The sequence below is a fragment of the Marmota marmota genome, unplaced genomic scaffold (genome assembly GCF_001458135.2).
Source record: "Marmota marmota marmota unplaced genomic scaffold, marMar, whole genome shotgun sequence".
Lineage (NCBI taxonomy): Eukaryota > Metazoa > Chordata > Mammalia > Rodentia > Sciuridae > Marmota > Marmota marmota.
Genome location: NW_026000019.1, coordinates 16,274,886 through 16,302,712, shown reverse-complemented (window position 1 = coordinate 16,302,712; position 27,827 = coordinate 16,274,886). Strand labels below are relative to the sequence as shown.

General features: G+C 39.0%; 1 protein-coding gene across 1 annotated transcript in view; it reads left to right on the top strand.

Moving 5' to 3' along the window:
- Pappa2 (pappalysin 2) overlaps nucleotides 1-27,827 on the top strand; it is a 256,472-nt gene that overhangs the window by 82,539 nt on the left and 146,106 nt on the right. Inside the window, exon 4 of the mRNA XM_015492059.2 lies at nucleotides 15,544-15,689. Coding sequence (XP_015347545.1) covers nucleotides 15,544-15,689 — 146 coding nt within the window. The remainder of the gene's footprint in view (nucleotides 1-15,543; nucleotides 15,690-27,827) is intronic.

Here is a 27,827-nt window from a genome sequence, read left to right as displayed (position 1 = left end):
TTTTTCATCTCATATGTTAGTAATTTGAGTTCTCTCTCTTCTTCTCTTTGTTAGCATGGCTAAGGGTCTGTCTATCTTATTTATTTTTTCGAAGAACCAACTTTTAGTTTTGTCAATTTTTTCAATAGTTTCTTTTGTTTCAATTTCATTGATTTCCGCTCTGATTTTAATTATTTCTTGCCTTCTGCTACATTTATTGTTGTTTTGCTCTTCCTTTTCTAGGGCTTTGAGAGGAAGTGTGAGCTCATTTATTTGTTTTTTTTTTTCTTTTTTTGAGGAATGACCTCCAGGTGATGAATTTCCCTCTTAAAACTGCTTTCATTGTGTCCCATAGATTCCGATATGTTGTGTCTGTATTTTCATTTATCTCTAAGAATTTTTTGATTTCCTCCTTTATGTCTTCTGTAACCCATTGATCATTCAGTAACATATTGTTCATTTTCCATGTGATGTAGGATTTTTCCTTCCTTCTTTTATTATTGATTTCCAGTTTCATTCCATTATGATCAGATAAAATGCATGGTATTATCTCCACCCCTTTATATTTATTGAGGGTTGCCCTATAGCATAATATATGGTCTATTTTTGAGAAGGATCCATGTGCTACTGAGAAAAAAGTATATCCACTTGATGATGGTTGATATATTCTATAAATGTCAGTTAAGTCTAGGTTATTGATTGTGATATTGAGTTCTATAGTTTCTTTATTTAACTTTCGTTTGGAGGATCTGTCCAATGGTGAGAGAAGTGTGTTGAAGTCACCCATAATTATTGTGTTGTGGTCTATTTGATTCTTGAACTTAAGGAGAGTTTGTTTTATGAACGTCGCAGCACCCTTATTTGGTGCATAAATATTGATAATTTTTATGTCTTGTTGGTGAATGGTTCCTTTTATCAGTATATAATGTCCTTCCTTATCCCTTTTGATTAACTTAGTCTTGAAGTCGATTTTATTCAATATGAGGATGGCCACACCTGCTTGCTTATGAGGACCGTGTTCGTGGTATATTTTTTCCCAACCTTTCACCTTTAGCCTGTGTATGTGTTTTCCAATCAGATGTGTCTCCTGGAGGCAGCCTATTCTTGGATTTGTTTTTTTAATCCATGTTACCAGCCTATGTCGCTTTATTGGAGAGTTTAAGCCATTAATGTTTAGAGTTACTATTGATAAATGGTTTGTACTTCCAGCCATGTTTGATTATTTATCTTTTTTTTTTAATTTGGTTTGTTTCTCCATGATTAGCTTTCCCCCCACCCTCTGGCTTTACTGAGGTACTTCCCACTGTTGGTTTTGGTTATTGTTTTTCATTTCTTCCTCGTGTAGCGTTTTGCTCAAAATGCTTTGCAATGCTGGTTTTCTGGCTGCAAATTCTTTTAACTTTTGTTTATCATGAAAGATTTTTTATTTCGTTGTCGTACCTGAAGCTTAATTTTGCTGGATACAAAATTCTTGGTTGGCATCCATTGTCTTTCAGTGTTTGAAATATGTTGTTCCAGGATCTTCTTGCTTTCAGCGTCTGTGATGAAAAATCCGGTGTTAACCTTATTGGTTTACCCCTGAATGTAATCTGCCTCCTTTCTCTTGTAGCTTTTAATATTTTTTCTTTGTTCTGTATATTGGATATCTTCATAACAATGTGTTTTGGCGATGGTCTACTGTGATTTTGTATGCTTGGTGTCCTGTATGCATCTACAATTTGTACATCCGTTTCCTTTTTTATTTCTGGAAAGTTTTCTATAATTATTTCATTCAGCAGGTTGCTCATTCCCTTGGTTTGAACCTCTATACCTTCCTCTATCCTGATGACTCTTAAGTTTGGTTTTTTTATGTTATCCCATATCTCTTGGATGTTTTTCTCGTGATTTTTTACCAGCCTTTCTGAGTTGGCTAGACTCTTTTCAAGATGATATATTTTGTCTTCATTATCTGATGTTCTGGCTTCTACTTGCTCCACTCTGTTAGTGATACTCTCATTTGAGTTTTTAATTTGGTTTATAGTTTCCTTCATTTCTAGAATTATTGTTTGATTTTTTTTATAATCTCTATCTCCTGATAAAGATGCTTATTTGCTTCTTTTATCTGTTTATGTAATTCATTTTCAATGTTTTCTTTCATTGCTTGAATTTGCTGTCTCATATCCTCTTTAAGATTCCATTCCATCTGTCTAAGGTATTCCTTGAGTTCTTTATTTGACCATTTTTCTGATGCCTCTAGGTCCTCCTGAATATTTAGGCTGTCCTGCATTGTTTGTACTCCTTTTCTTCCTTGCTTTTTCATGCTGCTCATGTTACTTCTTGTTCTGTTTGACTGCTGAGTTACTGTTTACTCCTATAAATTTATTTGATGCTTGGGAGGAAAGGTATTAGAAGGGAAGGGAAGAAGTCACTAAAGAGAATGAGAGTAAACAGGTAGAATTCAAGGAAGGGGGAATAAGGAAATTGAAAAGAAATGAAAAGACAAAAGGAAAAAATAGAAAATAAAAAAATAAAAAAATTTTTTAAAAATAATCAAAAAAATAAAAATTAAAAAAATTAAAAAAATATTTAAAAAATAAATAAATAAATTTAAAAAATAAAAAAAAAACCCAAATTAAAAAAAATTTAATAAATGCAGTGTTAGAGTTTGATTAACTTCTCTTCCAGTAGGTGGAGCTGTGCCCACCGGGCCAAGCTTCTCCTCCGAATACACGGGAACCAATCACTGTGTAGCAGCTCCTCCTCCCAGACTGGGCGGATCTCCAATCCTGAGTGCCTAGGGCCTTTTCTTGTGTCTATAGTCTCTTCCCCACTTTTCCTCCAGCCAGGCCCCGCTCACCGGTGATGCTCACCACAATACTGGCTACACACCAGGTCTGCTGCTCCCGGGAGCCCTGTTTTCATGAACGACTGGGCACACTCTCCCTGTTTGCCATTCCCTCAGACCCTAAGTTTGTGGAGCTTGGGGCTGAGAACCCTCAGCGTATTTTGCTTGCCCTCCGGTAGCCACATCCCCGGTAGCTGGTGCAAGAGACCTCAGTTGTCAGCACTGGTGGGAGCGGTAGCCGGAGTCCCGAGCCGCGGGTCCCGCACCACTCCTGATTCCCTCGGTCTGACTATCGCGCTCACGGGAGAGCTGGGAGGGGCCCTTAAGGTTTCCCCGCTGTGTGGAGAGGGAAGGCTAGGGGGTTACACACCTGTCACCGCCGGTTTCAATGAAGTTATCTCCTCCGCCGCATTCTGGTGACGTCAGTTCTCTGCCATGGTGGTATCCCATGCAAATGGCGACAGTTCGTTCCCTTTGCTGGGTGACCAATGCAACGGGTGGGTCCTGACTGGCTGTCCCAAGCTCCGTCTCAATCCTGTGGCCACTGCCTATGAAGGCTCGGTTGGTATTAACCTCTGCAGGTTCAGAAGGGCCGACCAGTTATTTCAGGGGGATCATTTAGTGCTGAGTCACAGCGGTTTGTCTGTGAGATGCAGGCGAACAGGAGCTTGAATTCAGCTGCTCAGTGCTTGGTGTGTGTTCTGAGAGGCACAGACTGTTCGCCCCAGATCCACGTCAGCTCAGAATTGCCTAGTGATCCTGAGCAAACAGCATTTAGACGGTTTAAGACTCCCTATGTCCGTGCAGCTGAAGAAGTCAGAGACTTGATCTCTCTGCACCCGCCGCCATGTTGGATCTCTCGAGGTAGGATCTCTATTGTTGACAATTACTATCAAAGCAGGCTTGCATGTCACAATTCTATTGTTTGTACAGAGAAGACTAAATGATAAGGAATCCAGATGTAGGGGCTCAGTTTTAGGCTGAAGTGATCAGGGAGGGCTTCCTGGAAAAACTGAGATAGGAAAAGGAGTTTGAATGTGGGAGTTTTGATAATTGAAGAAGTAAGAGGAGGACAAAATAATCAAACAAAAGGGGGATAAAAAGCAAAGTAAATGATTTATTTCAATCCATGCCATAGCTGTGCTGGGGCGAGTCTGGAGGTAGGTTGGGGCCAGATCAAAGGTCCTTGAGCAGCAACCTAAAAAAAATGGACAGGACTTTATCATGTTCACCACAGGAATCCAGAGTGGACTTGGCCATCAGTTTGATGTTGTTCAGGGGGGCCTAGAGTGGATGTGATATTAGAGAATGGAAAAGAAGAAGACATTTCAAAACATCAAAACTAAAGTAAAAAGCATCTTTTCTAGGAGATGGCCACAAGAACAGAAAAATTGGGATGTATTTTAAAGACTTCATGGAGGAAGATTTGATAAAAGTTGGCAACTAATTGAATAGTTAGGTTTCTAGCTGTAAGTGTAAAGCTAAGCAGCTAGTAGAACATTATAATATGAATAGAAAAGAAAGTTAAATTCAGCCAGAGATCTGGGTCAGGTGGGAAGATTAAATCCATGTGGTAGACCATCTGTTGATTGGAGGTAATGTTATTTCCTGGGCCACCATAACAAAGTAACACACACTGACTGGCTCAAGTTACAGCACTTAATATTGTCTCTCAGTTCTGGAGGCCAGAAGTCCAAGATCAAGGTGTCCTAAGAGCTGGCTCCTTCTGAGGGCTGCCCTCATGAGCCGCTTGCAGGCCAGGTGTTTCTTGACTTGCAATCGTCCCTCATGTCCCCTTTTATAAAAACACAGTCATAGTGAATTAAATCCCACCCTAATGACTTCAGCCTGGTTACTGCAAAGACCCTATTTCCACATAAAATCACACTCACAAGTACGGAATTTGGACTTCACCAGCCATTGGCAGGACACAACTGAATCCACAACAATGGCTATCCCAGGGCACATATTCAAAAAGTGCAAGGAAATAAAAACGGAGATACAGATGTAGGAATCATTTGAATTAAGATAATCATTAAATTAATGAGAAAGCAATGGATCTCCAAGATTGTGATAATTCAGAGCTGTGAGGGATGATTCAACTTAGTATTCTGTTCAATATAAGATTTATCCCTTTACCATCTCTAGAAAGTGACCCTTTAGCTTCTGCTTAGCTATTTACAGGGGACTAGAAGTCATTTCTTAATTAAAATTTAGTAAGAGTTTCTAAATACTGAGACAAAATATGGCATCCCATACTTTCACCCATTGATCTCAAATCTTTCCTCCAGAGCAAACAGCCAGGCTCTTACATATAATTGAATTGCAAATTTTCAGACAGTTCTGTAGCTGTCCCTGACTCACCCCTGCCATCTAGACTAAATATACTCAATTTCTTCTGTCATTCTTCACCTGGTGTGGTTGCCAGATCTGCCTCCTTTTTCAATGATCTCTTCTGGGCAGGCATCTCAAAGTTCCAGTATCCTTACAGAAGGTTGCACTGATCACACATAGATCTGTTCATGGCTGTGCACTGAGTCTGTGCCTAGGATTGAAGCCTAGGAGTCTACATCTTGCCCCATGTCACACTGTTGGAAACTGAAACCTATAGGTATTTTTTCCTATTAGTTGTTGTTAAACAGACACCCTAATGCTGTATTTGGGGGCAATTATTATCAATTTTGCATGTATGCTTAAATAGATTTTACCTGGAAACTTTGGAATTTTATATTTTGTGTTTAATCCCCATTATTACAGCTTTTGAGATATACTTGAGCCTCCATTTTGACATTAAACATTACCTCTCATGTTTTTGTCATTTGTGAGTTCTATAAACTTACACAGTATGAATTCTTAGAAGATATTGAATCAGTTACTGAATGAAATAGGAATAAACCCAGAGATCTGGACTAAGCTATTAAAATCTTCCTTTGGGGAAGTCCCAAGATTAGGTACTAACTATTACAAATCTGTACTTATACACACTTTCTACCCATTTTCCCTACCCTCTTTTAATAAGATCTCATACGATATTTATCAATGTCTTATTGAATTAAGATATACTCTCACTATGGAATCATCCTGTTCTAGGGAATTCAGCAAAACAACAACCAAAGAATTGTATGTGTTTTTACATCTTTCTTTCTGATGATTTTATGGTGGACCCAGTAATCACATCTTATTTAAGTAATAGAAATTATTTATTTAATAATACATTTAAAATATTTCTGACAATTGACATTGAGCTCACTAATCTGTAATATCCAAGTTTCTTTTTTTCTCTACAGGAAGTTGAGATATTTCAGTCTTTAGCCTTTTTACATCACTCCATTGCCTGCAAAGATGAGTGTTAATTGTTATATAAGCACCAAAATGGGTCCTTTTAGGACTTGAGGCTGTTCCTCTTCTTATTCTGGAGGCTAACTCATTCACAAATCATTCTTGCATTATTTAATCAGTTAACTGGAACTTCTAGTTTCAGTCATGTGGCTGAACAGCTAGAATTTATCTCCTCTGGTTTTCCTACTTTGAGAACAAAAATCAGGTATTGACAACACACCTGGAATACTGTCTCTGGGTCAGTCCAGAGTTAATTGCAGGAAACAGAAACCACTATAGCTATTTAACAGCAATAGCAACAACAAAAGAAAATTTAATACAAAAAAAAATCAAGTTAACTTAAGACAATTTTTGTAGGAGCCAGAGTTGCAGGTTTGAGGCTGGGTATCCAGGAACATCTATCAAGATGAAGGGTGGAGACTGACCTGCCATGGAAGCCATGACTACTGCCACAGACATCTAGAGATCAGGAAGCCACCGATGCCATTGGTGAGCCATGCTGTGTCTGCTAGTTTCACACCGGTATAGTACACTGGCTACACAGCCTGCTCCTCAAGACTCACACTGCTAATGGCAGGGTGCCAGAACACTGTATTAGTCCAGCCATGATTGCAGACAGAGGAAATGAAAACAGTCAGAAGTAAGGTCCTCCTCTCATAGCCACCTTCTAGCTATAACAAGAGCACAACGGCAGGCAGAATCTAAATGGCATGCATATCCCTGGGTGTAAGAGGCTGGCAAAAAGTAAACTGTAACTGTGCTATTTTATAGAATAGCTAGATACTCTAGAAGGAGGCTAGAACAGACACACACCAGCCAATTCACAACATTCATCATGAGCATCTTCAACGCCTTATTCTTGTCGCATTCTCTAAGCATATTTTCCATTTCATCCCCCATTCTCTCATATAATTTTGTGCACATTTTTATTATGGTGCCTGTCACCTTGTATTTTAATTATTTGTTTACATGATTGACTTACTCACTGGGATGAACGTCTTGAAAACAAGAGTCATGTACCTTTTCATTACCAGAGCCCAACACAGTTACTCACAGATAATAAGGAGAACCAATTAAGAACAGGAAAAAAAAAAAAAAAAAGAACGCATTCTTTGGAATTAGAGGAATTTGAGTTTTAAAATTTTCTCCAAACTTGCAGGATGTGTGGTTTTGTGTAAGATATTTAATCCCTGTAAGCTTTATTTTCTTATCTGTAAAATTAAAAAAAATTATACTAGTCACATAAGGTTATAGTCAGATTTACATTATATATATATAAAGCATCTGGCTATAGCTGGGACTTAATTAATCATGATAACTATTATTTTCAGAAAGAAATAAATGATTGCTAGGTAAGTGAATTATTGAACACATTTCCACTTTAGGCTTGCAAGTGCTCAGCTTTTTTCTTTCTGATTTTTTGTCTCTTGTAATTATGATTTCTCTTTCTATTTTGCTTAATATTCTGAAGAATATAAATTTTAAAATTTATTCTTCTTTGCATTTTTTCCTTGTTTATGCTAGCTCTGAACTTTGTATTTTTAAATCTTTTTTTATTTTACTGTCTGTGCAATTCCTCCTTCCAAAATCTACATATGTTCTCATAAAATTTTAGTTCAGCAGATTCTCTTGCAAAATATGGTTCTCTTTTGGACCCTTTGCATCTCCTCTCTAGCTTTGTTAAGATGATCTAGAACTAAATTGATTTTAAAGGTTTACAACCTTCCACTTCCAAAGGGCCTTTTCCCCCTTGAGTGTTCCAGGACATGGAATCATTCCTCCTCCTTGGAAGTTTGTTTTACTTTGGCCTGAGACCTGGTGACTTGTCTAGCTTTGGCTATTGGAATAATAAGGTATCACCTTTTCTTTTATTGAAGGAACTCATTCATTCCACGTCACGAAAAAATATAAAATCAAGCTATCATACCTCTTTGTCATTTCCTGAAATTTGCAAAAGTCAAGAAAGTTTACTTATGAGAAGTGGTGCTATTGCTCTGGGCAGTCAGCCTCTGCTGGTGAGAGCCTCTCCTGAGGTTCTCATTCTTCTCTATGCAATTGTTCTGGGTCGAGGTTGGACCCTGCTTTTGGGAAGTAGCAGCATTCCTCTTTGTCTGACTAGCCAACTGTGCTTCCAAGAATTTCCTTTCTGTTATGTTTTCACTAAAGGTTCCTGTTGTGAGCTTACCTGGGTCTGGGACATGTGTTTGCGTCCTTTTATTCCACCCTCATGAAGCCTTTATTTCATTTTATATTTTTGTACCAGGAATTGAACCCAGGGGTGCTCAACCACTGAGCACATCCTCAGCCCTTTTTATTTTTTATTTTGAGACAGAGTCTCACTAAGTTGCTTAGTCCCTTGCTAAGTCACTGAGGCTGGCTCTGAATTTGCCATACTCCTGCCTCAGCCTCCGGAGCTGCTGAGATTACAGGTATGGGTCACCATACCCAGCTTATTTGCTTCTTTTAAGCAAGGCCTACCCCTTTTTAGACATAGCCATGATTAGTTTTCCACCAAATCTCTGAGATGATGCTTGCTTTCCTGTATTTTTATTTTTGAACTTTGTTGCTGGCTGTGTGAACATTCAAAGCCATAGGTATTGCTATTTATAAAAAGGTTTGTTGGATGCTTATGTGTGACACTTGATTAATGTTGCTCTTTTTTCCCCTCCTGATAATAATACAAGGTAGATCCTTTTATTTTCCTCATTTTACAGCTGAGGAAACTAAGGCATAGTAAGGATAGTTTCCTTGTGAATACCCATGGAAGCAAAGAAAGGATTTAAAAGGATTTAAGAAAAAATTCTCTAAAACATCTTTAAAAGCCTGATGTCTGCTTCCTTTATGCTCAATGTTTAAGTTTCTAGTCTTGCTGTAACAAGCTGCCACATGCTTGGTGGCTTATCTCATAGTTCTGCAGGTCAGAAGTTTGACATCCTGGGTGATCAGGTGGGCAGAGCTGCATTTCTTTCCCAGGTCTAGAGGAGAATTCGTTTCTCTTCTTTGACCAATTTCTATAGGTCGTCCATATTTCTTGGAGCATAATCCCCTTCCTCCTTCAAAGCCAGCAACATAGCTTCTCTCTGACTCTCCTTTCATAGCCACATCTTTTCCTCCACCCACAGGAGGGAGAAGTCCTTTGCTTTATAAGAATTCACATAATTAGATTGGGCCTACTCAGATACCTCAAAATACTCTCCCCATCTCAAAGGCTATACTCTGTAATATATGCAGAGTTGTTTTTACTATGTGAAGTAACATATTTGTGGTTCTGGGGACAAGGACACGAACATCTTTGAGGGCATTATTCTGCCTACCCAGAGATATTATGGCACTAGATTTTAGTTAGTTTTATTTAAATCTCAAGTTCTTATAAAACTTTAACATTTCCAGAGGGGAAAAATCCATTTTCCTTTTAATAGTGTTTGTTCTCATATGAATTAGCAAAATGAATTAATAGTTTAGGTATAATAAGTCTTGTCAGATTCTTCATATAAATTTCAAGAAATAAATATATTCCCATTGATGTTGTCTTAGGGATTATGATATCTGTCCTTTTATGTGGTCTTTGGGAGGAAAACAATAATCACCAATATGTCTCTTCTTCCCGTAGTCATTGTCAGATGGATGCTTATTTGGAGGGAGTGAAGGGGAGGGAGAAATCCTGGGTTTTCTAGTTTTTTTCATGGCAGGGTAATAAGAGTACTACTGATTTAGAGGGGGACCCAGCAGGAGAAATGGGCAGGGGAAGCTTGTGAATTTAGTGTTGGAAAGAATGAATATACTCTAGTCTACATAATCTGTGGGTATGAACAAGTTCATGCTACTATTAACCATCAAGTTACATTAGCTCAATGCACAATTACAAAATCTTATCTTCATACAACATCCCATTCCTCTAGCAGTTCTTGGAATCCCCAGAAAAGTGGACCTTAAAGATCTGTGCCCTTAGCTGTCCTGCTGTTTGCCACTGAACTCTACAATGGTCTCTACTTCATCTGCTGACACTCAGTTTCCAGATGGTATTCTGCCCTTGCATTTATTCTGGGGAAAAGCTGTCCTTCTCAAAGACTGGCTTCTAGGGCAACTCAAGGCTGTAAAACTCCCAAGTGCCAGAATGGTGCTGATAGCCCTTCTTTCTTGCCAGCCGTGGTGAGAGTGACCCTTATCCTCAATTGGTTGTATACTTTTTATTAGGCCTTAGAGCAGAATAGCTGTATATCCTGGGACTCATAAATTTCTTATGAAGACTTATTTTAGTTTCTTCCCAAGGAGCTCAGAATCCAATTTGTAAAATTAGGTAAGTGACACAAAATGCCATTGTGTTCTTTCTCTTGTCCTTGACCTTTTATCTTTTCATGGACACAGGCATGCACCTCCTCTGCATGTAACCTAAAATTCAACCCTTCTTGAAAATACACTTATGGAAAAATATGGCTACAACAGCTTTGCCAAAAGGACCACTATTCCAAATGCACTGAAATTTTCTGTGTCTGAATTTGTTTCGTGCTTAGGTAGAACCATTCATCACACTGACATGGCGATGTCAAGGTGTCTGTGGGTAAACTAGGTAGATATTCACTTATTGGTGGAAGTAAGAATCTACTCTTGGAGCGAGAAGTGGGACTGGGTACATTTACATATTTAGAGCCATCCAAGCAGTGATGTTGCTTGAACATTTAAAATTGAGGAGTTCTCAGTGGTGGACACGGAGAACAAGAAAAGTTTAGGTCACACACAGGACTCTGGGACATAACTTAAAGGTTAGAAGGGGGAAGAAGAGCCCCCAAAGGAGACTGAGAATCTATGGTCTCAAAAATAGGAGGAAATCAGGAAAGTGCACTGCAGTGAAAGCAAAGGAAACAGAGAGCTTGGGGAGGAGGAAGTAACCAATAATAAAAATGCAGCATTCTGTGCCAGTAAGAGGGTGCCTGAATTTTTTTTTTATATTATAGGGAGGAAAACTTAAGATGTCACTGACAACTATAATAAAAACAATTTTGATAAAACGATTCAGATGAAAGCTGGGTTATAATGGCATTATAAGTGTAGATGGAAAAAAGAAGCAAATGGGAGATGGGGGAATTATTCTCTTAGGAAGTTTGAATTGGAAAGGAAGAAGGAAAAAGGCAGGGTGTTAGTTACAGTTTGCTCAGAAAACCTCATCCTGTGGGATCAGAGGAAAGAGCAAAAATAGGTAAGGAAGTAAATAAGTTTAAGCACATGGGTATGGGGTGTGGGAGGGAGTGACGAGTCCATGACCAGTGGCTTTGGTTTTATCACCAAAGAAGAAGGCATGATTATCTAGGGAGTAAGAGATTGAGCCCACAGGGGCAAGAGAAGAATATGGAAGATTTCAAGCAATCCCTGGAGAGGACATGATTATAAACAAGTGAAAGTATAGACAAGTGAAACGAAAAATCTGCAGGAGTTCACAAATCTAAAAAATTTTTTTGAGAAAGAGTGGAGATGAGAATAGGTGGCCAAAGGAGAATGCGGTGCAGGTCATCCGAGGCAAGGAAATCAACAATACGACTATTCTCAGAGGTGTTTCACATAAATGTGGACATTTCTAAGGGGTATGATCAGAGCTGGGGTGAAATGGAGGATGGAGCCAGATGCTGAAGCTCTTCGTGTATGGAATAACCAGGAAATGGGAAATGAAGGGGAGTGGAGCGGGTATGGTGATGGAGAGCAGAAAGAATTTGAAAGGAAGAGAGAAAGCTAAGTCTCTGAAATTGCTTTGGGCAGCTGGGAGAAGCCAATTGTTGTTTTGTAGACACATAAGCCCTAAGGTGTGGGCACAGTGCAAGGGTTCAGGGAGAAGTCTAGGTGATAGGAAGCCGAGTGGCAGATGGGATGAGAGGCATGGCAGGAACCCTTCTGTGTGTTTTGGATAGAGAATCATAGTTTATAGTAATGACGGGAAGGTTTAGATTTAACTGAACCAAAACATCCAGCTTTGGCACAAGTTGTTTTGTGAGGACCTATGGAGTGCCCTTGGGGCATGTGTTTTTGTTTCCTGGAGGCCACCTCCCCACCTGCAGAGGGCAAGCAGTTCCCAGTGAGGGCTTGCTCTGCCTGGCCTGTGGATCTTGGTCTTGGGTGCACATTTATCCCTTATGTCTTAATTTTCAGCATGCCAGTTTTTGATACTGGTTCATCTTCCTTCAGATAGCTCAAGATCTTTTTCTTCTTTATGGCTGCCTTCTTGAGTTATTTCTATCAGTCTATAAAGGGTTACTTAATGGATAATAAACGAGAGCATAATGAGTCATTCTTCATGCACTTTTACATAGAAACTGAACAAGCTTTGGGACTTGTGTGTGCTCTAAAAGCCAGCATGTGGCTGGGGGTCTGTGCTCAGGGTGCATGGCAGCAATCAGAGTGACTGCACAAAGCCCAGGAGATGGTAAGACACAGTGGAGTGGAAACTGGGCAAGGGCCTATCCTAAATTAGCAAATCAGTCTTAGAGTGGTCAAGCAGCATATATTCTTCCTGGGACTCATCAGAAATAACAGGCTTGAGCCATGGGGCAAAATGACTTGATGCATCAGCCTTGGGGAGGGCTGGTTTCTGAGACAATTTTTATGAAACTTGAGATGCAACTTCACTTTGCGTGGTCCAAGTCCCTCAAACAGAAGGGTGAGTAAGCAGCATCTCCAACTGGAGTATGGAGAGAGTAAGAAAAAGGGGGATTCCAGCAGAAATTAAGCAGATAAAATGCATCCCTTTGAACGCATTGTTCTTGTTAGTTCATGACCTATGGACATTTTACTCCATTTATGTATTTCATGTTGTTCCCTTGAATATTAAGCTTATTTGTCCCTTAATAAATCAGAGCAAGTTGTTCAGCTTTGCATTTAAGAACTGTATTCATTTTTGCCCTACTCTAAGTCTGAGTCAGGCTCTGGTCACATTAGTTGAGAAGCTAAGACTTTTATCTGGATTTGCTCTGATTGACTCTGAAATGGTTACATGGGATCTAACAGGAAGGGACTTCTGCATGCAGAGCAGTCACCCTGACCTCACACACTTTTATCCTCTCTGATTTATAGAGTAATCTAGATCACAGTCTTTATTCCCAGCAAAATAAGTTTTTTGTTTATCAATTCAATTAATGCCTGTCCGGCGCCTCTAGCGTTTACAATGCATTTTCTCCCTTGGACTTGCTGTCTTCCATTATTTCTGTGGCACGCAGGGATCCGAGCACCACACCCTGTTTGCCACCAGACTGACATGTGCACTGTCCTGGGGAAGGGTAATTTATAGCCTGGACAGGAAGAAAAGAGAGATGAGTAGAACCAGCTAATGAGGTTGGTGGAGGAGGAGGCCTCTTGGAAGGTGCTCAAGAGAAATGAGCAGAACTTCTGGGTAGAGGGAGGACAGAGGGATACCAGCCAAGCCTGGTAAATGGTAGACAGAGAAGCCAGTAACACGGAGATAGCCCAATCGACCGTGCCAGGCCCCAGGGGATTGGGGGAAAGTGAGGGAGGCTAAAAGAGAAAACTGTTCAGGTTCCAATTCCCAATCTGAATTGGGAACCTGGCTCAGAACAGCGAAAGGGTGCAGATTGCCTTGGTCCCCTGGACTGAGTGTAGTATTGGTCTTTAATTCCCTCCTTTCCTCTCCTTCTTACCCCTCCCCTCTCCTGACCTATTGAAACATCTCCACATTGAAGATTGACTTGATGTCATCACTCCAAACCATCAGTAAAGTTATAATTATTTTAATAAAGAAGAAAGGGAATGAGAAAAGGGAATGTGACTAATGTTCAGGGAAAACCAGGCAACAGCCCAAAAACATTGTGTCTCCAGGAAGGCAGTGGAAGGAATATCCCTCTGATCACATCTGACGTCACCTCATGGAGCTTGGATGATTTCTTGGGGCTGAGAATTATTTTTCCAAGATATTATAAGTTAATAAAATGCTATTTGAAAAGCCCTATCCCTTTTCTCCCAAACATCTTTGGTTCTTATTTTTCTTCTTCTTTGCTTTTATTCCTCCTTTTGAACTGGTCTTCTCTGGGATCTCTATTTCTCTAATGCTCCTTGCCAGCACATCCTACCCATGGGTGAATAGATGGCATCGACAGCATGGTAGAGAGGCAGCGCAGCAGAAGAAGGGTCATGTATCCTAAAGTGAGCTTCTGAGTTGGAAGACTTCAATGCCTGGTGGAATAGTGATCGCAAAGTGAAATCTATTAAGGAAATTTCCAGTGCAGATTGAGGAGGCTATCTTCCCTGCTGATGTACAATTGGAAGGTCCCTTCATTTGCAATAGTAGACCATGGCCACTGTGCAAAACAACTAGGGAGGTTAAGGGGCTCCAGGGCTCTGATTAAGTTGTTCCTTCTTAAAACCACTCTTCAGTGAGGATGATAAAACTCTATTTGCTTATGGAAAGTTTTAAATTTCACTGGTGCCAGAAAGCTGAAGGTCTTTGACTATATATGAGCTTCTAAAAGAGGCTAAATGCATGTTTCCTTTCTTGTGGTCCATGAGGCATGTGTTTTTAATAGAGCTTTAATTCTGTGCATAAGTATGCATGTAATATTGCCTAGTGCTTTGGAGGCCACCAATAAAGATATGTAGTAAATATCACAAGGCAGTAGGAGTACGGGGTGAGTTTCTGTGGATTCAGGGGTGGGAGTGGGAAATGTACATACATTTACCATTATTTATAGTGGCTTTATGAGGTCCTTCACACCTATAAATCTTCTTTTACCACTTTAATTTTCTAGCCACTATTTTCCCTTTTCCTTAAAAAAAAAAATGCCATGGGCTGGGGATGTGGCTCAAGCGGTAGCGCGCTCGCCTGGCATACGTGCGGCCCGGGTTCGATCCTTAGCACCACATACAAACAAAGATGCTGTGTCCGCCAAGAACTAAAAAAATAAATATTAAAAAATTCTCTCTCTCTCTCTCTTTTAAAAAAAAAGTGCCGATAGTAGACATATGCTTGAACAGTGACTTCACTAGACTTTCTGTTGTAATAAGTCTTCAATGTGAGGAAAAGTACCAGAGACCAAGAGTTGGAAGTTGCTCTTCACCATGACCTGGGGATAATTCTGAAGGCAAAGAATTAGTAATATCATTGGATTTTTTTTTCTTGAAGAAATAGTTGGGGTGTAAGTGGAGAATTAAGAATGATGTCAAATTCTGAGTATCCATACAGATATCATAGTGTTATGAAATGTAGCATATTATGTAACTTGGAATAATACCCCACAGGTGTATTAACCCCTCTCTTCATATCTTCATGGTAGCCTGCTCTCTGCCTCTGCATCCCTCCAAAAGGCCATGCTGGCTGGGAATTCCATCAGAGTGCTTAGGTGTGGCCCTCCTTTTCTCTAATTACCTATGCTTTGGTGTGACATTTTCTCTTCTTTCACGCTATCCAGGGCATACATGAGTGTGAAGGAGCTGAAGGAGGCCCTGCAGCTCAACAGTACTCACTTCCTCAATGTCTACTTTGCCACCTCAGTGCGGGAAGACCTGGCAGGTGCTGCCACCTGGCCTTGGGACAAGGAAGCTGTCAGTCACCTGGGTAAGTAAAACAAAGGCCAAATATGGCAGAAAAACAAAACAAAACAAAACAACCCCCCCCCCAAAAAAAAACCAAAAAAAACCCCAAGGAGGTCTGAAGGAAATTTGTGAAAGTGAGTTTGGGGAAAGAAGAAGGAATGACAAAATAAATTTACTCAATGAATTAACTGCTTTGGTTGAGGATAGGTTTTTGGAGATTCTATCAAAATATCTCAGTGTAGGCCAATAAGAGGTATTAGAGCAAACAGTGGCAAACACCCAAGATATTCTAGACTGAAGCTATAATTTAGACTCAAATAAATTGCTGGCATGAATAAGACTCATTTTAAGTCTTAGAGAGCCCCAAGAGGAAAACTAACCAGAAGGGACTAGATGATGGGACCTGCTTTACAGTAATCACTGTACCAGAAACTGGTGGGCTTCTTGTGTGAACTGGGCTTTCAAGGAGAAACTGTGAAATTCCGGAAGGTGGGGCATGCCAGCCCACCTAGGAAGAGCAGACACTGAGTACAACAACTGTATACTTAGGAAAGATAATTCCTTTTACAATGTCTTTTTATTCTATAGGGAATCATACCAGCTAATAAGGGTCATTAAATTGGTTTATTTATCATGTGAAAGAAAGAACAATTATCAAGTACAAGTTGTATGCATTTTCAAAGAATGTTAGATATAATTATACCAAAATTTGTTTTAATGATGAATTATCATAATTAGGAGTAATATTTCAATATTTCAAAGAGAATGGCTAGAATTTAGAAATCATTTTATAGGTGACTTAAAAGAGGTCATGTAAAGCTACTCTTTTTGGTTATAAAATGTGAAGCAAAGAGTAATAAATTAAAGGAATATTGGATAATGCTGTATCACACACCAGGTATAATAGAGTCATTGTGAAATCGAGTCTAGGACAACTTGAATTAACAAAGAAAAACTGAGCAAGTGTCCAAAGATAGCTAATGTTGTCAATTGGAAAAGAGAAAGATGTTGAGTCAATTAGCAGAGGGGCTGGGGTTGTGGCTCAGTGATAAAGCACTTGCCTCAAGTGTGTGAGGCACCAGGTTCAATTCTCAGCACTGCATATAAATAAATGAATAAAATAAAGGTCCATAAACAACTAAAAAAATATATATTAAAAAAAGAAGGAAGCAGAACATGGAAAACCATGAAGTGAATCAGGTTGCTATCTTGAGGTATACACACACACACATATATACACACATCTCAGGCAATGAAAGGGAGGATAAAATTAAGTATATATGGGTCTAAATCAAATGCTTCGTTAACATGTGTGGCTGAGTTTTATTGGCTCTGTTGTATCTGAAACAGTTTTCCGGTTCTAAAGCAGTTCTTTCATCATGAGCTTCATATTTTTAGTTCTCAGTACATGAGATACCAGAAATTTATGATGTTATTGGTGACCTGAGGCCACTAAGGCAAGAGCATTGTTTGTATTAATGACCTATTTTCAAGTACTCCAATTAAGAACCTGGTATTTCCAGGGATCCAATACAAACCAAAGCATGTGTTCAGGTTCATTTGCAATTATTGTAAGTGGATAGATCACCAGGGAAAGAGGGCTGGCTGGGGCATAGATGCCATCATAAAGATGACTTGTAGGCGATGGGCAGCAGTATGTGGCTGATAGTTTTAGCAAAAAAAAAAAAAAATCTGAAGGATTATGGTGGGGCTGACAGAGAAGGGTCGTGGGTTTCTTTCACACATATCCAAGATGGTCAGGTAAACTGGAGAGGACCCTGTGCTCCAGGTGAAAGCCAGTGTGAACCAGTCTCATCTTCATGATGGCAATGAGTGGACTAGAAGGTCATATTCAAATAATCCATGGAATAGTGAGTTTTCAAGACTTGAATTATCCTCATCAAAAGTGACCATTGCAGAGGGTACTCATCATGCCGTAAGACAGCACCTCCCAAATCACCAAAGGTAACCTTCTTGGTGCACCTGTAAGGGGTCCTGACAGCAAAAGTTACTCAGAAGCAGTTTCCCTGGGCCTAGGAATATTGTTGCTAACTGAACCTTAAAAAGTGATCTTCCTGCCCATCATGGAGACAATATTGCCTGATAAGAATCACTGGGCTGAAGCAGATCCCTAAATGTTTCCTTACTTTATCAGAGCTAGGGGCATTGGCAAGATTCATTTAATGTTAAACAACTAAATAGACCAGTTAAAACTTAACTATTTGAAGGCGTCAGACAGAGGCCAAGGCACAAGGATTTCAGGAGTCTAATCCCAGAGAGAAGAAAAACACATCGAAGTGAGCCCTGTATATAACTCAGGAACATTGTCAAATTTCCAGTGAAAGGAATAAAAGCAGATTAGAGAGAAGCAGCTGGGAGCTTGCTTCAGTCTCACTAATGGGGAGACAGAAATTCAAGTTCAGGCCCAAGATTTCAGAAAAACAGAAAGCACACAAGTGAGCCTGATTTCCTGTTGTGATTTTTCTTACAATATTTGCTAGATATTAAACTACACATTCTTAGGGCCAATGGCCAAGAAAACAAGTAGAAAATAACTTCTGAAAGATTAAAAAAAAAATCTAAACATTGATCGCAGGAGTCTCATGACAGGGGGAAAGAAGATGGAGCAGAGGCCCTGTTGAGGGGGCACTTGGGTTTCCCTCTATGCAAGTGAAACAGAAATAGCCTAGTCACACAAAGGCCGCAATACGCTTAACCCTTATTTGGAAGAGGCTTAGCTTCCTATATGCTAAGTGCCTAACAAAATTAAATAAAAAATTATCTGGAGGGAGACAATACCATCAAGGGCCTCTACAAGTTTTCATGTACAATGTCCATCCGTTAATAAAAAATTACCAGTTATTCCAGAAGACAGGGTCAAATGATGTAAACAAAACAAAAATAAACTATCAAACAATAGATTCAAACCCTAGGTTATTCAGATGTTGGGATTATTGGACACAGGTTTTAAGATAATTATAATTAACATGAAAAAATAGATAAAAAGATGAAGAGTTTGTTCAGAGAGCTGGGATCTAGAATCACGAATCAAGTGGATATTTTAAATCTAAAAAATAATACCAGTAACTCAAATAAAGAAATTAGTAGATGAGTTTATGAGCATAAGAATTAAAGGTCTAGAAAGTTTACAAGCTGAAGTTCAGAGAGAAAAAGTGATGAAAAAAAATAAGAGAGGTTGATCAATATTTGAGAACTAATAAAATGTTTCTAATATAAGTTGGAGTACTAGAAGAGGAGAAAGAAATTGGGGGCAGAAGCAATATTCAAAGAGATAATGGCCAAACATCTTGCAAAATAACAAAAGAAATCAAACTACAGATTCAAGATGTTTTTTTTTTGTTTTGTTTTGTTTTGTTATTGTTTTTTTTTTAACCTTTTTCTTTGGGGTTGCTGTGACGGCTCCTCTGACCTTAAGGGTCCGCAGAAAGAGAGAGAGAGAGAGAGCACACGCTGACCCCTTTTATTGAGGAGAAGCTATTCAAATGAGGCAAGGGGTCAGGTTTCAGGGGGCTGAGTCTATCTTCATGATGTCCACTGTCAGCAGGTTGACTGACACCTGGGTAGGCCACACCCAAGGGCACAGTAAGAGGAGGGGACACACACAAGGCACTTCCATGGAAGATTCTATCCTAAACAGGGCAAGGGGTTATATTACAAAGGAACAGGTGAGCATAGCTTCACCCATGGGGCTGTAGCAAGACACACCCATTTCTGTGACTGAGCGCCTCAGCACCCAGCTGGGGAGTGTAACTCAGTCACCAGTAAGGTTGGCCTCCCACATATTCCCCCTTTCTTAATATAAAAAAAAGAAAGTGGGAAATTTTCTTTCAGTCACTTGGCTATTGGTCCAAGGTCATTTGCAAACCCCAAACAGGATCAACTGAAAGAAAATTTTGTCTAGGTCCATTACAAGCTAAAAACCAAAGACAAAGGCAAAAATCTCCAAAAAAGAGAAAAAAATATATGTTACCTTAAAAAGTACAATAAGTCAGACCTGCTGACTTCTTAACAAAAACTGAGTCATAAGACAACATACTTATATCTTTTTTAAAATGCTAAAAAGTAACTTACAATTCTATATTTGGTAAATATCTTTTAAAAAGAAAGAAGTTAAACATACTTTCAGACAAATGAAAGCTGAGATAATTTATGCCAATGCAGAAGGAAATGCTAGAGAAAGTTATGAAGGCAGAAAGAATATAACCAAAGTTAGAAACAGAGATATGTCGAAAGAAATTAATAATGCTGGAAAGGATAAAAATATTAAAAGCATGATAATAATGTCTCTTTGGCTTTAAAATATTTGCATAATTAAATTATGCCAATAGAATCAGAAAAGACAGGAAAAAAGCATGTGAAATCACAGTGCTTCTTTGCCTATATCTCTAGAAAAGGTACTAATTTTAGTAATAAGTTAAAAATTAAGTTGTCATCTTTAGAGATCTATTGAAGACTAATTGAATTATCTCTAACTAGCTAACTAGAAAAGCAGGAGATAATCCAGAGAAGTTAATAAAGGATAAGAAAATGGTAATAAATATCATGCAATAGAAACAAATTGTAAGACATTGATTCAAATCTGTTAGTAATTACGTTAAATATAAATGGCCTAAACACACCAATTCAGAGCCAAAAATTGTCAAACTGAAAACAAACTCCAGCCATGTGATATTTCTAAGAGACACATCTTAAACATAAGAATTCTAAGGATTGAAAATAAAAGAATGGGAAAATACATGTATTCAAATAGTAATCCAAAAAAGACAGTGTAACTTTCTAACATCAGATAAAGTACACTCTAAGGTAGTATCATCAGAGCTGAATAGAACTAATTTTATTATAAAAGTAAATTCAACGGGAAAATGTAACACGACAAATTTGAGTGTAGCCAAGAACAATACCTTGAATATATATAAACAGCATTTGATAAAAATGTTATCAATGATAAAAAGATAATAAAAATAAAATAATACACAATCATACTTGTTGGTTTAAATTAATTTTCTCAGGGGCTGGGGATGTGGCTCAAGCGGTAACAGCTCACTCGGCATGTGCGGGGTGCTGGGTTGGATCCTCAGCACCACATAAAAATAAAATAAAGATGTTGTGTCCACCAAAAACTGAAAAATAAATATTAAAAAATTCTCTCTCTCTCTCTCAAAAAAGTACTAAAATAATTTTCTCAGAAAATGATAGAATAAACAAACATTCAGTACATATATTTGAAAAACATGATTAAAAAACTTGACTCAGTAACAAACTTAGACCAGTGTATTAACACAGAATAGAATATACATTCTTGTCTTATCTTTTTATGGTTTGAATACAAGGCATTCCCCAGATGCTCATGTGTAAGACAATGAAGGGATGTTTAGAGGTGAAATGATAGTTTGTGAGAGCTATAACCTAATCATTAACCTAATCATTGGATTAATCCAATTGATGGATCAACAGTTTGAATGAATTAGTGCATAGTAACTGGAGGCAGATAAGGCATGGCTGGAGGAAGGAAGTCACTGGGGATGTGTCCTTGGAGATGATAGTATCCCTGGCTCCTTGCACTCAAGCTCTCTGCTTCTTGGATGTCATGAACTGAGCAGCTTTCCTCCACCATGTCCTTCCACCGTGACGTTCTGCCTCACCTTAGATCCAGAACTATGGAGTCAGCTGACCATGGATTGAAACTCTGAGACCATGAGCCAAAATAAACTTTTCCTTCTCTAAGTTATTTGTGTCAGGTCTTTTGGTCACAGTGACAAAAAAGCTGACAAAGACATGTACCGTGGAAAATTCACTAAGTGTATCTGTACCAAAAAGTAAATTTTAGAAGATTGAGACCACAAAATTTGTTCTCTCCTCTCATTGGAAATAAGCTAAAAATCAATGATAAAAAGATAATAAAAACAACAAAATCCCCAAGTATTTGGAAATTAAACAGTATACTTCTAATTATCCAATGGCTTAAGGAACAAATCATAATGAGAATAGGAAAAAATTTTAAACAAAATAAAGAAGACTTATATGGGGAAATTTATAGCTTTGTATGTTAGAAAAAAAGAAATTCTGACTAATTACCTATCTACAGAAACCAACAAAGAATAAATATTGAACTAAAAGAATAAGGACAGAAGGAAGTAATAAAAATAAGAGAAGAAATAAATATACAGAAAATAAACTTTTATTAGAAAACAAATAACAGAGCAAAAAGCCTTTCAGGGGAAAAGGATTGGTAAATTCCTAGAAAGCCTTACTTGTCAAGGAAAAAAGAAACTTGACCCCAGAGGAATATATTACTATGCTGGGCAGTGAATGGGGTAACATCTTCACATTTACTATAGACATTAAAAGCCAACAATTAGTGTCAGCAAATGGTATTGGAGCAAGTGGACATCGGCAGGCAAAAGAAGGTGGACCTCAACTGAATTTCAGGACTCATATAGAAACTAGCTCAAAGTACATCATAAATTTAAATTTAAAAAGTACAACTCACAATGTTTAGAAGAAAACAGGAAAACAACTTTAGGGCAGGGCTAAGCAGAGAGTGTTTATATGATACCAAAAGCATGGTTCAGAAAAATAAAAACTGACCAATTGGACTTTGTCAAAATTTAAAACTTTTTCTCTAAGGACTCTATTAACTTGCATAAAGAAACAACAGATGTGGAGGAACTATTTGTAAAGCACAAATATTGGCAAAACTTAACAATAAAATGAAGTAGAATGGTAGAATGGACAAAGACATGGACAGTTATTTTACCACAGAGGATACAGAGATGGAAAATAGCCCCCGTTAGAGGAAAGCTCATTAAAACACCATGAGGCACCATTATATACCTGCCTGTAGAGTGAAAGAAAAAATTAAAAACAACGCTAAATGGTGGTGGGGATGCAGGAAAACTGGAATTCTTACGGAAAATGATATGCCACAGGCACTCTGATAATTTCTTGTGAACCCCTTACTATATGAGCCAGTAATTGTACTCCTGGTGATCAGTCCCTGAGACAGGAAAATACAGGTCCACTCAAGCACCTGTCCATGAATCCTCACAGCAGCTTTATGTATAATAGCTCCAAACTGGAAATGAGAAAATATGTCCTTCAGTACTGGCTGCTGGACAAACTGTGGTACATCCATACGGTGGAATACTGCTCTGCAGTAAAAACAAAGTATTAATGAAAGCGACGACTTGGACAGACTGGGCATCATGCTGAGTGGAAAAAAAAAAGCCAGTCTCAAAAGTTACATACTGTATAATTTCATTTATGGAGTGTTCTCAAAATGACAAAATTAAAGAGGTAGAGAACAGATGAGTAGTTGTCAGTGGGTAGGAATGGGGCAGTGATGGTTGGGAAGTAGGATATAGGGATAAAATTATGAAGGACAACTGGAGAGAGATCTCAGTGATGGATTAGTTCTTTAAGCTGATTGCAGTAATGACTACACAAATGTATACGTGTGATAAAACTGCAGAGAATTTCTCACACACACGTATACATATACAGAGTACATTTAGAAAGTGATGAAATCTAAAGTCTGTGACCTCTATGCATAAGCAGAGTACTTTGCATTCAGCAGGCGCTCTGTGAGTCTCATTGACTGAAAGGGTAGGTGAACAAGTGAGAAGGTATTGCATGTAAATGGCTTCTAGTAGTGTTTGCCTCCTCTCATGAGTTTTTGACTCATAATGAATTGCAGCAGCAGCTGAAGGTATTTATATTTTATTTGTAAACTTTTGAGGAATAAAAGTGCTTCCTATGACCTGGTTCTTAATGTTGCTTTTCAGGAGTAGAATACTAAACTGAACAGCTCGCAGATCTGAGTTATATGAAATTGCTCAGGCTCTTATTTATTTCTTCTTGTTCAATCCTAACTGTGATGGAATAAAGGAGTTGTATTGACCTAAATCAGGTATAAAGTAGTACAGACAGCTGTGATAACATGTTAGAGAAGACATTTGGAAGTTTTTAAATAGAGCTTTTACAGGATTCAAGATAGTGGCATCTGTTTGTGTCAACATGCAAAGCCCTACATTTTGAAGGTCAGCTGAATGACTTACAGATCAGCGTGCCAGCCCAAAAGTTGGAAAATTAAATCTAATTCCAACTGCTATTGGCTTAAGTCACTCTGTAGATACATGGAGGTATTTGTTGACTGGTCTTGCTTTGCCATCAACACCATTTCTACCTTTTAGCAGATTTTGTACTTCTAATGCTGTGCAAATGCAGGGAAGAATTTTTTTTTTTTTTGTACATGGATCAGTGAATGAATGGGATCCCCTTAACCTCTAATGTGCAGTGGTTTGAACATCGTTAGCCACAATAAGCAGCACAGAACTGAAGATATATCTTCAAAGACAGAAGACATGAATTAGTGGTGACCAGGCTCTTTTTAAGCCACTAATAACAAACTCATGAGAACACATTCATCATTCATTCATTCATTCATTCAAGGAACAAATGCAGAATGTATTTTGTGGTGATGCAGAGATAGAATAATGAAAGGGATTCACTCTTGTGGGATGCACAGTGTGACTGGGAGACAGACCAGTGAGACACATTGAAAACCCTGTGTGCTGAGGCCAGGTAGGTGAATGGAAGAAAGTGTGGTTGATTGCACTGATGGCATCAGGAGGGGGTTCCTAGAGTGTTGAGGCTTGAGGCGAGAAGGACAAGCAGAGTTCGTGCGACAGGCAGAGGAGGGCTTGAGAGTGAGAGGACTGGCTCCTGGCATGGCTGACAGCTGCTATTATCTTGTTTTAAACTGCTGACAATTTTAAAATAAATCTTAAACTTACTTTTGTAATATGTCCCCAGAACATTACTGATTTGTTAATCGCTGTTATTTTTAAATATTCATGGTCATGCACCTATTTTTAGTAATTGGGGAATATTTATTGTTCCTGTTTTCTCTTTGAATTTATGTTTTTGTTCCAATTCTCCTGTAAAATTTTTACCAAGGTAACTTACTACATTCTTTTCATTATCTTTAGTTTGTCACCTGTTTCTCAGCTTAAAAACATTTTGAATAAAATAACTCTTTGGAGATTATAACTTTTTCAAACCAGATTTTTAATTTTTTGATATAATTATGGATTTACATGTAGTTGTAAGAAATGGTACAAAGATATTCTGAGTTACTTTTACCCATTTTCCCAATGTTAGCATCTCATATAAGTTATAACATATTGAAAATTTCTGCTCCGTTGGAAAATTATTTGAATGATTAATTTCTACAGTTGGACAAAAAGCATTTCAACTGGTTGTTGAATTACTGGTGAACAACAACAACAAAATACATGGAAAATGTGCATTTTAATGAGATGAGTGTGGCTCCCCCCACACAAAATTAGTTCTCTTATCTGTGGATGGATAGTAAGTATTGTTATAATGAGATAGGATGTAGTGTCATTTATAGTGCTGGTTTTTTCTTCTATACCCCTATATACTGAGAAACTTTGTTCACATAAATAAGTGGATGGGAAAAGAACTCTGTTTGAGAATGGATGGTAGTGCCATGGTAGAAATACATAGGAGAAGGAGCAAGTGGGGAGCCAGTTTAGTTTGGGATGTATGAGTTTGCGGATTCTACAAATCTGGCTAAGAAGAAGCTTCCACAGAAGTGGGAAACCAAAGGAGAGGGGGTTTTGAGGAGGCCCCCATGGATTATCCATCAACCAGTGTATAGATGAAGTATGGAGACATTATGGTCAGGTTAGAGGGCCGTGTGGGTCATTTGGACAGAGAAGTTAGACATTCAGAGTGCTCTGGCCTAACATCTTCCTGATTGTTCAAGGAAATGTCTGTGCTGCCACATAATGTCCAGGACCCAATGAGATCACAAGCAGTAGGCCTCAGTGTGCAAGGGGCCCAGCACCTGTGGGAGAGGCTCACACTTCATGGGGGTTTAATTATAAAGAATTCTCTAGAGAATCCAAGTAACATGTCTTGTAGGAAAAAGCATTTTCCTGAGTGACAGAGTGGTCCATGGCTTCAAACAGATGACAACAAATGGGTTAGAGATCAGGTTACCTCTCTAAACCTTAGTTTCCTCATATAAAAAATGAGGATAATCAGCTGAAGAAGAATGCCTTGCCTATAGTAGGGGCTTAGCTTTCATAGTCATAGTAGAAGTTCAAAATGTTATATGTCTGTAGTGATCCTTCGTGGTTGTGCCCCCAGCTGCACACCTCCAACCCAGAGATCTTTTAATACTCTGGGAAGATGTTCACTCTTTTATAGAGGGAATAAATGTGTTTTTAGAGATCCAACTGCTTGTAGAGGTAGAGCTATTCATAAGAAGTAACAGGAGATTCCTTAGACATGAGAGAAGGGTAGGGCAAGTGACGGTGGGCAGTTCGGGGGAGGTGGGCAACTGTCTGGGCAAAGGCTGTGAAGGACTTGGATTCAATGGCCTGGAGGAGAGCAGCTAGTCCAGGAGTGATGTGGGTGTGACAGTTCTCAGGAGGAAGCAATGCAGATAGGAGACAGGGAAGAGGATGACAGCAGTAACTAACTTAGGTACCTTTCCCCCACTTAGAACTTTTGTAGAGGAGCCCCCAGGTTGAGCCTCAACTGTCTCCTAACAAATGGTTGGACACTGAAATTGTTACATAGATTGTGGTACACAATGTGGGAGAGCAATAGGTGCTAAGAAAAAGCGACGGGTTTGACAAGAGGGAAGTCTCTAGTTGTCTCTGCCAGATTGCTTCTGTAGGGCACCAATGCAGAAACCACGTGGCTAGGGGGTGAGTCTACCAAAGGTGGAGAAGGGCAGGTGCATCTTTTAAAAAGCCTGGCTGTGAAGTCATCCAGTCCTGGTATGCAAAGGGTGAGAATTAGACAGTGGTGGTGAATTAAAGGAAGTCTTAGATTGAAAGGGACTCGGCATGTTTACAGCCTGTGGAAGAATGCTGAGGGAGAGGGAATCCTGAGAGGTGGGCCCTCTCAGAGGCACTCCAGCAAGCATGGATCCTGAGGATGTTCACAAGTTCATGTACTGATGCGGCCATCACTAGATGGTCGGGCCAAAGAAATGCCAATCTCATCTGCTATCCATTTTTCTCCTTAAAATGCCAAAGCTCAGTGACTCTTCCTTGAGAGAAAGAATATCTGGAGTAATTGAGCTGCAGTGCAGCATCTATGTGGGGACCTCTTAGAGGTGGGCTGGGTGACGTGAGCAAGACAGGACTGCTGCTGGGAATTATCTCACTGGTCGCTATTGTAGATTACTTAATTGTTAGAAGATAATATTCATCAGATTGGATTACTCTGGATGCTTTAGGGTTTGGAAAACAGGAAGTATAAAAATACTGGGCAAAATAATCCTAGCATTTGAACTTCATACCCCAGAGTTTTAGACCCCAATGACTGGCTCATGTATTTATAAGTATGAGAAGTAAATAATTACTTTTGTATGTGGATATTTGAAAGGTTTCTTTATAAAGCACCTCTTTGAATCTTTAGTGGTCTAGAACAGTGCCTTGCAGAGAAATGATACTTAATAAATATTTAACAAGTAGATAAATTATAGAAAATAGCTTCACCAATGCATGCTCTGTAGTACCCAAAATTCTGTCATGAGGTTTTGTGTGTGTGTGTGTGTGTGTGTGTGCGTGTGTGTGTGTGTGTGTGTTTGAAGCATTGCCCCCAAGCAAAAGCCAGGGAATGATAATATATTAAGTCTCCAGTGCCTCTGTAACAGCACTTTCAGTACTAATTAATCAGATTACTCTTCTCCCATGATCTGAGGTGTCTAAGAGCCCTGAGTGCTTTTTCAGGTGGGAGTCAGTGAAAGAGTACACAGGAGACAGAAACAATGCCAGGCTCTGCAAATCTTCATCTTCCATGCATTCTTGTCCTGGTTCAGTCTTGTGTGGAGCATGGCCTTCCATGCAGTAAACCAGAGGCTATAAACCCAAGGCTTAGGGATGCACCGTTCCTGGGCTGATTCTGTTAAAGGTCTGCTCCTTTTTCTAGCTCCTTTGACATTCTTCTTTTTTATCTTTTCCATTTCCTTCTCCCTTTGTGTTTGTATTCACCTATGCTGCTTTCTTTCCTTGCCCTACCCCAGAATGCTCCTCCTTCAGGTCCCAAGGCACACAGGTCCCTTCACTGTTTGGGAAGTGCATGTTCACCAGTA